This window comes from Glycine soja, chromosome 9, assembly GCF_004193775.1.
Source record: "Glycine soja cultivar W05 chromosome 9, ASM419377v2, whole genome shotgun sequence".
NCBI classification, from domain to species: Eukaryota; Viridiplantae; Streptophyta; class Magnoliopsida; order Fabales; family Fabaceae; genus Glycine; species Glycine soja.
The window spans coordinates 42,642,621-42,652,153 of record NC_041010.1 but is presented as its reverse complement, the minus strand read 5'-3'; the positions used below and the strand labels follow the sequence as shown (position 1 = coordinate 42,652,153).

The 9,533-nt window shown below is 32.6% G+C and overlaps 2 protein-coding genes and 1 pseudogene across 2 annotated transcripts; 2 read left to right on the top strand and 1 right to left on the bottom strand.

The window, feature by feature from the left end:
• Positions 1–2,481: 2,481 nt before the first annotated feature.
• Positions 2,482–3,071, bottom strand: LOC114424991 (auxin-induced protein 10A5-like). Its single transcript, XM_028391702.1, has one exon. It carries the CDS (start codon positions 2,963–2,965, stop codon positions 2,684–2,686), a length of 282 nt encoding a protein of 93 aa, XP_028247503.1. The 5' UTR covers positions 2,966–3,071; the 3' UTR covers positions 2,482–2,683.
• Positions 3,072–3,728: 657 nt separating this feature from the next.
• On the top strand, positions 3,729–4,341 carry LOC114424986 (annotated as a pseudogene).
• Positions 4,342–7,150: 2,809 nt separating this feature from the next.
• On the top strand, positions 7,151–7,538 carry LOC114424994 (auxin-induced protein X10A-like). The gene has a single exon (XM_028391706.1). The coding sequence runs from the start codon at positions 7,151–7,153 to the stop codon at positions 7,427–7,429; it is 279 nt and encodes a 92-aa protein (XP_028247507.1). The 3' UTR covers positions 7,430–7,538.
• The last annotated feature ends 1,995 nt before the right edge of the window (positions 7,539–9,533 follow it).

Below are 9,533 nucleotides of genomic sequence, written 5' to 3'. Positions count from 1 at the left end.
CAGACCATCAGATTGACAAAATTACAGTATATCATTTTTTTTTGTGCAATGAGAATGAATTCAAGTGCTCAAGCATCTCCTCTGTGTCTTCTGTTTAATAGTTACAATGTTCCCTTCTCCCTGTATGAGCAAGGTTGTTTGGTGTAAAAAACCGAGACTTTGTTCTGATAAATTTAAAAGCAAGAACAGGACATGTGATTCCTAGCATGGGTAGAGCAAAATTATTTTTCCTAGGATTAAGGAGAGAGATAAATTTATTTGGGACAAATTTAAAATATATTTTATTAATAAATATACCCATAAAATTAAAATTTTACGGTGTCAAGACCAAAATCACCCATGAGGTACCCCTTCCCTGCCTAGGAATGTGCAAAATAAGGCAAATTTCCCAAAAGGGGTTTGTTTTACAAACTATTTCCGTAAATGAGACTCTTTCTAAACTATTTCCTGTATGATGTCATTTTTTACGTAAAAGCTATACAAATCGCAGAAAGCATTGGCGAGTTCGGGCTGAGGGTGACACGTGGCATTGGTCTCGCCAGTACCACCAGCGATTTGAGCTTCATGGGACTCGCCAGTGGGACTGGCGAGTTGAGCAGGTTGGGAATTGCCAACTCTATTGACGAGTTGTGCTGGCTAAAACCTTTGGATATTTTTTATTAATAATATCCTAATATATGGCGTGTCCTTGCACTACCGTTTTTGTCTCAGGAATCTCTCGTTGGCAGCAGAGATACAATGCGGCGTGGCTCATTATCTTCTCTTTTTTATTGTGAATCTTTTGATCAGAACAAACAAGAAGAACCTGCACCTTTCATATCATTTTGAAATGCAATTTGGTTTTTAATAAATTCCTTTTAAAATAATCATGGAATAATTTAAAGAAATATTTTTTTGTCATTTTTTCCTTTTTGATCATAATTACAATATTAATATTAAAAAAAGTTGGGACGCAAGTGAGAGGTGCCTGCCACTTCACTTCATTTTATTTTTTTTTACAGTGTTTGGTTGACTCTTGTATACTCATTAATAACCATTATTGTATTTTTTAACTATTTTTCAGAGAATTTAAAAATAATTATTAGCTCTATCCTTATTTATGCTTTGAATTTGATTTAATTATGTTTTTAATTCCTAAAATTTAAAATAATTTTAATTCTTGTAATTTAAAAAAAAATGTTTTTAGTCCTTAAAAGTAGACATTGTTGGCAGAGATTATTAAAAGGAATGTCATGACACTGTCAACATATGTTTTTAATATTTTATATATTCAGATTAGTTAGTTAATGATGCTGGATAAATTAATAACAGGTTAAAAACATAATTCATTAAAAAATATTCCGTGTATATATTCCTCAAGCTCCTTAATTAATGGCATTATAAAGCACTCCCAATCTGCTGCACAACTCGCCAGTAGAGTTGGCAATTCCCAGCCTGCTCAACTCGCCAGTTCAACTAGCGAGTCTCATGGAGCTCAAATCGCTGGTGGTACTGGCGAGACCAGTGCCACATGTCACCCCCAGTCCGAACTCGCCAATGCCTTCTGCGATTTGCATGGCTTTTACGTAAAAAATAACACCATATAGGAAATAGTTTGAAAAGAACCCCATTTACGAAAATAGTTTGTAAAATAAACCCCTTTTGGGAAATTTGCCTGCAAAATAACAATGGACTTAACATTTAGGTTTACTTTTTCCCTTGAGTAACAATGGCCTACTCCTATAGCAAAAGATTTCTCTTATACCATTGACTGTATGGTATGGTATGGCCCCTTTAACCCTCTATGTCTATATATATCTGTAGAAGTCAAAGAACCAATGCTTCTCTATAACTTTTGTCTTTTAGATAAAATGAAACAATGACTTACAATGCAAGAGCATAGATTATGAGTGGCTAATAGGTCTAGGTCTAGATCTTCAAACCAAATAAAGAAAAAGTTGCCTTTATAGGTCTAGTTTTGTAACAACTATGCATGACTAAAATTTATATCTTAAATTATCATCCCAAAATATGTATACAGCTGGGCATGGAAGATATATAGATCTCCAAATTCTCAATTTAAATTTAATAAAAAGAAATAAATTTGAATGGGAGAAATAATAGGCCATGGATAACCAAAATTTGCAATAATAATAATAATCTATGCTTTTCTGGCATAGAACCAACTAATAATCCATGTGCTGGTGCTTCTTGTTTAGGAAAAACAGAAAAAATTGTTGACCCTTGGAAAAAGATAATGTTTTTGAAGTGATGATAGAAAAGGAGGGAGTACTAAATTAACTTAAGGCAGTTACGATGTGGTGCTCAAAGCAGGAGCTGAATGATCAAAGAATTATTGAAAATTATAGCAACAACTAGCTAAAGCTGTTTCAGACTGAAATTACAACAGTGCATCAGTAACAACCATTATAAAGGTTTATCAATATCTCGTATAGAATTGCTGCACTTAATCTCTAATATATGCTGATAGCCTGATATATATCAACTGGAATTTGATAATGAAATTAAAATTGGTTTTGATTCCACAAAAGAAAAGTGTTTAAAGTGTTGTATTCTCATTCAGGGAGCACATTTCAACTTCGAATGGAATTATACTAGAAAATGGAAAATCTTTACAATAAAAGAATGTGCCTTCTGTACAAATTTGCCCCTGCTAATCTATCTCAGACTCCATTAGCAAGATTTACAGCTCATTCAAGTTAGCGATGGTGCTTAGGAACTCATCTTCCTTGCATGGAATTGTGAGACCACCTGTTGGATGATCATATCCAAATTCTTCTTCTGCTTGACTAAGTAATTCTTGAAATGAAGGTTTGTTCAAGTATGATACTGGAATCATGAACCGCCTCATCTTATCTCCAACATAGACCGCAAGATATCCTTTTTGTACTTCAACCCTCTTGGAGGCTGCTTGGGTTGTAGAAAACGATGCTTGCGTGACAATAGCAGGTATGCGGAAACCCATTGTTTTCTCTTGCTCCTCACAACAAATAGTACAAAGTACTTGAATATGAAAGAAAGAAATATTTGAATTCCGATACTTGAGGAATGCTTGTGTTCCCTGATAACCCAAGAAATAGTGTATATATAGTTGCTAATTGCCTCTGCAATCCAATTCCACAATGAATTACATTTTGACGTGGCCATGATGGGGTCTACTGAGGGACAAGGATCACATGGTATTGTCTCAGAGATCTGTTTGAAGGATTAGGAAGTTCAATGGGAGTGCATACCCCACCTTCTTAGGTAATGGCAAACAAATTACGCACCTCAGAACCTAATGTTTGTTCGTGCATTGTGATATAGCTAATCCAATGGTGTACATGCTTTAGACATCTCACATGCTTCTTTAAATAAGATGATAGTGCTATATATATATATATAAATTCTACCATGTACTGACTAATATCATAGTGACAGTTACAACCAGGAAATCCTAAGCAGACCAGACTGATAACTCTCTGAAATAGTGTTCAGAAATTAAGAGAACCAACATTGGACACATAATCAGGAGGCACTATCAACCACATTTTTTATGTACGGAAAATTCTAAAAAACTTAGCTTGAAATTTTCGTACTTCCTTAATAATTGTCTACATGGTCCAATTATATTTTCATTTTCGTAGATATATTTTTCTTTTCAAGTGGGGAAATCTGTTGGCCGTCACTCCATAAGGTGGGACATGTTATCTTAATTACTCTTAACTTGTTACGTTGATTCTTGAGAAAGTCCTCTATGACAACTCCATATGGCCTTGTCTCTCAGTTGGTCCCTAGTCCTATCTCATAGCCCTCCTTCACAGATAATTCTTGAAGCCAATGGTTTCTTCGTATCCTGTTATCTATATATATTCATGGCTACAAGCATTTAGGACCAACAGAAATCATTCACATCGTGAAGCATTCAAAATTCGAAAACCTCCACTTCCAAGTTACCTTCTCAAGTACTCCCAACCCAACACATACTATACAACAATGGGTTTTCATGTATTAGGTATTGGGAAGGCATCATCTGCTGCAAACCAAGCATCTCAACTGCTGTCGACTTGCCAAAGGGCTATCTTGCCGTCTATGCTGGGGAGAAAATGAAGCAGTTTCTGATCCCTGTATCATACTTGAACAAACCTTCTTTCCAAGAGTTGTTGAGTCAAGCTGAGGAAGAGTTTGGATACGATCATCCCACAGGTGGTCTTACAATACCTTTCAGTGAAGATGTTTTCTGGCATATAACTTATAGATTGAGTGGGTTGTAAATCTCAAACTCCAGGAGACTGACATAGATTTGTATAGACATTTTGTACCATATACAATGAGTGAATGATAATGAATTCAACAACTCAAGTGGCTCTTCTGTTCTTTTTCTTTATTTGTTACATTGTTCACTACGAGCAAGGTTGCTTGCTGTAAGAAAAACCAGACTTGATTGTTTTCATAAATACTTCACTGATCAATGAATGTTGGTAATTTAAAAGGTATGGATTATTGCTAATTTTTTATATAGATAAATTAAATATGTCAAATGAATATAAAATTTCTTTAGCCATGGATGTTATCCTTTGAAATTAATAGGAACAATAAATCTTCATATTAAGTCCATTATAACTGCCTTGGCAGCTGGCAGGGGAAGCATCTTGTATATGATTGAGGCCATGAATTTTAATTTTACATGTATGTGTGTGTATATATAAACCATAAAATTCTTTCAAACCCGTCCCAAATAAATTGACGCTTGTCTTTGGCCCTAGCAAAATAGTATTATTTAGCTCTGCCCTGCCCTGCCTGTGAAGCACTGGTCTATTATGCTGTGGAATTTATTAGAACAATCAACTTTTTCTTTTTCAATAAGCAACCTTCTAATACTGTCTATGGTTCTAATTGCAAGGAGAAGTGAACATTATAATTGATAAACAGAAGTATGAGCAATTGAATTCGTTGTCATTACTCAAAAATTTGTAACAATTGTTACATGTTTGAGAAGATGCCTATTGTACAAAATGTCTCTACTAAATCTATGTGAGTCTCCTAGCTAAGGTTATAGATTTATTGTACTTTGGAAGACATTTTCACTGCAAGGAATTGTGAGGCCTCCCATGGGATGATCGTATCCAAACTCTTCCTCAGCTTGACTCAACAACTCTTGGAATGAAGGTTGGTTCAAGTATGATATGGGGATCACAAACCGCTTCTGTTTCTCTCCAACATAAACTGCAAGATATCCCTTTGGGACTTGTACAGATTTTGAAGCTGCGAATGATGCCCTTCGAATAGCAGGTAAATGGAAACCCATTTTTTGTGCTTGTTTGATGGAAGAAGGCCAATGCCAAATTTACAGAGAATGAGCCTATATGTTGATGCTTGAGGATGCCAATGGCTTGGGTTGTTAGTGAAGGCAAAAGATAGTGTATATATAGCTTTTAAGATTCTCTAGAACCAAATTCCCAGAGAAAGTGACTGTTAAAGGAAGGAGGGTGTACATATGAGATATCACGTGGTGTTGTCTTCAGTACTTCTATCAAGCAAGCATAAATTAGTACTGTGTAACCCCACCATATCAAACAATGACCAACATACACAGCCTCCCCATGCATGTAACCAAATGAGACGTGCCTAAGTGAGAACCTATGGACATGCATTAATTTGTTTTCCATATTTTTGTAAACATGCTTTGGACATGTTTCCTTCACGTGGCCTATATAAAGTTGAAGTACAGCTAGATTTTAAATTCTGGCTGATGAATTATTCGGCGACGGATAGCGAGAGATCATATAGACCATTATATTCCTGAGATTTGAGATCTTACGTCTACTTTTTTCAAGTGGATTCGCTTTGGTGGAAGGTGGAACTTGTACTATCTATCTACTATAACATGTCACATATATTGATTCCTAAGAAAGTCTTGTAAGGCATCACCATATTGGTCCACCCGGCCCCTCAATCATTCATGTAGTGACCCATTTCTTGCACCTTCTTTCATCTATATATATTAGTGGCTGCTAGCACCAGGGCCGGCCCAAGGTTAAAACAACTAATACCTTTGCTTTAGGCTTCCAAAAAAATTAGGTCTAAAAAAATATTAATAATTATAAGACTCATATTTTTTTATAATACCCATAAAAATAATATAGAAGAAATATAGTTTTAATTTTCAATAAGACCCATAATTTCATTGTTTAATTTTTACTTAAAATTAATTACTCACTGACTTGATTGACTAAATCAAAGGTCTCTCAATATGAATATATCAATTTTCATTAAAATTAATCTGAAATATTTTTTCTTATTTTCTCTAATTATCGAAAGTAATCCAAAAGTCACTTTTTATTCTCTCCCAAATTAGCTCAAATATCACTCTAATTCTCATTTATACTCTCCATGGCCCTTTGTTCGTGCAAATATTCCTTTTATTCTTATTTGATTAAGTATGTTTATTGGTTTTTTTTCTTTTCAATATTCCTTGTTTTGCTTTTGATTTGTGGCTTGACTTTGATGCTCTTGTTCCGATTCACATGTAAGGTATTACACATGTTATTTTAATAATTTTTTTATCCATTTGACTAAATTATTTGAATTCTTTATGATCTTTTTGCTTTTTGAAATACGATTGTAGTTTTTATAATTCAGTTCTGGTATTATTTTTGTATAATTTTTTGAAATTCTAAAATATTTTTGTTTTACATTTATCAGTTTTAGAGTTCAGAGAACATTGCGGTGAATATCTCAACTCAAAGAAGTATATAAAGCAATAGAATAATGTTAATAATTCTAGTAAATGTTGCTTTGACGGAAAGAAATTTTTCAAAATTAAAATTAATTAAATCTTTTTTAAGATTAACAATGTCTCAAGAAAAATATTAAAGAAAATCGATTATAATAAATTAATAAATAACTTTACATCTTTAAAAGCTTGAAAAATAAATTTTCAATAAAAATATTTAATAAAATATAATTTTTTGTTAAAAAAATTGTTAGACCAAAAAAGATTTCATTTTAAAATTCGCTTTAGGTCTCTTAATAAGATGGGCCGGTCATGACTAGCACTCGGGACCAACACAAATCATTCAGCCTTCCAAGTTCAAAAACTTGCATCTTATTTATAAGTCTCTTTTGTTAACTTTCTCTTCCCAAGTATCAACAGTACATATAATTAACAATGGGTTTTCGTTTACCTGGTATCAGAAAGGCATCCCTTGCTGCAATCCAAGCATCTTCAAAAGCCTTGAATGTGCCAAAGGGCTACCTTGCAATCTATGTTGGAGAGAAAATGAAGCAGTTCGTGATCCCCTTATCATACTTGAACCAGCCTTCATTTCAAGATTTGTTGAGTAAAGCTGAGGAAGAATTCGGGTATGATCATCCAATGGGTGGTCTCACAATTCCTTGCAGAGAAGATGTGTTCTTAGATACCTCTTCTCGCTTGAATAGGTGTTAATCACATGAAGATAAAACTGACATATATAGACGTAGACTAAACTTGACACATTTTTGTATCATAGTTTCTTTGCCTTGAAAATATTCCCTCTCCATTTTTGTTATCTTACTTGGGCAACTGTAAAAAAAAAATGTTCATCTGAATGAGAAATTTCGTACATCATGAACATTTTTCTCACATTTTCTCTTCATTTATCAATGTGAAAATATTTAAATATTTATAAAGATAAATGGAAAATTATTTTCTTGATCCTGATAAAGTAAAAAAAGTGAGGATTATTTTCATTTATAAACTTGATTTTCTCCCCTTGTTCTAGAAAAGGAGAAATTAAAGGGTGCTCCCTATATGACAAAAAAATTATGAAAGAACGTAAATATTAAATCAGAAATTAGTTAAAACTTAAAATATGTTATTAATTTAAATAAATTAGTTATATGCATGAAATTGAAAGAAAACTGTTAATTCTATAAATAATTTCAATAAAATATAGTTATTTTTGTTTTGTTTTCAATTTGTATCGTTACGTACCTTCTATGTTTAAGGAGGGCTAGTACTAGTAGAGTAATTGTATTTTTCCATATTTTTATACACCATTTTTTTTTATAAATAAGAGAGAGATAGGAAAAGAAGAGAGGCAACAAAATAAAATGAGTGATATAATAATTAATACTAATATAGAGAAAAAGTCAAATATAAAAGAGAAACATAAAAAATTCAAGTCTTGGTCCATGGTGATCACTACTCAATGGAACTTAGCCTGACACGAGATCGAATTTTATCCATATATTATATTATATAATTAAATAAGAATAACATCTTGTATATGTATCTCTCATTGAGCGTGGATCAAGTGATGATGCAAGTTTTTCCAGTTAAACTGATCATCTATCTAGATGTGTAGTTACGTTAAATATTAAAAAACAAAAAAAATATTTTTGGAACAAATTTTAAATATATTTCATTAATAAATATACATAGGAAATTAAAATTTGGAGGTGTCAAGGCCGAAATCACACAAGGAACCTTGTCTGCGAATGCAAGGTGGTGGAAAATAACCATTGACTTAACATCAAGGTTTACATTTTCCTTTAATTTGAATAATACTGGCCTACTCCTATAGCAAAAGTTTGCTCTCATACTATTGACGTATGGTACGGCTTATTATCTATAACCCTATTTGGAGAAATTAAAGAACCAATGATTTTCTCACTTTTGTTTTGGATAAAATGAAATTAGGACCTTGCAATGGAAGAAGCATAGGTTTAAAATCTTCAAACCAAATAAATAGAAAGTTGCCTTAATGCAAAGTTAATAGGTTTAATTAGATCTGTGACAATTATGACTGACTAATATTTATATCATAGATTATCATCCCAAATTTTTTACAGTAATACAGATGGACTTGGAAGCCCGAGATCCAAATTCCCAATTTAAATTTAATAAATGGAAATGAATTGGAAAGGAGGAAATAATAGCCCACGGGTAAGACAACAACTATTTACTATTCATTGAAACTGTGTGGATAAATCTTTGTTCTATTTCTGTGGTGAATTTTGGGGCAATACAATAGTAGTAATAATCCAAGCTTTTCTGCCCAGGAAACAACTAATAATCCATGTGCTGGTGCTGCTTGTTTAGGAAAACAGAAAAATTGATGACCCTGGAAAATGATAAAGATTTTGCGGAGATAATAGAACAGGAGGGAGCTAGTACTAAATTAACTTAAGATAGTTACTATGTGGTGCTCAAAGCAGGAGCTGAATGATCAACGAATTATCGTAAATTAACTTAAGATAGTTACTATGTGGGTTCCTTGTTTAGCTCAAGGACATATATTGAAAATAAAATAGCGCATCAATAACCACCATTATAAAGGTTTGTCAATATCTCGTATAGAGTTACTGCATTTATCTCTAACTAGACATAGACCCGCACGATCCACGGATTTATAAATAATTTTTAAAAATATTTAAATAAATAATTTGATTGATAAATAAAAATTAAAAATATAATTCTTAATGATATTTTATATCATTGACAGTTAAATGAGTTAAAAAAAATTATGTATAAATTAAGATAATTTATATTTATCCATATATTTATA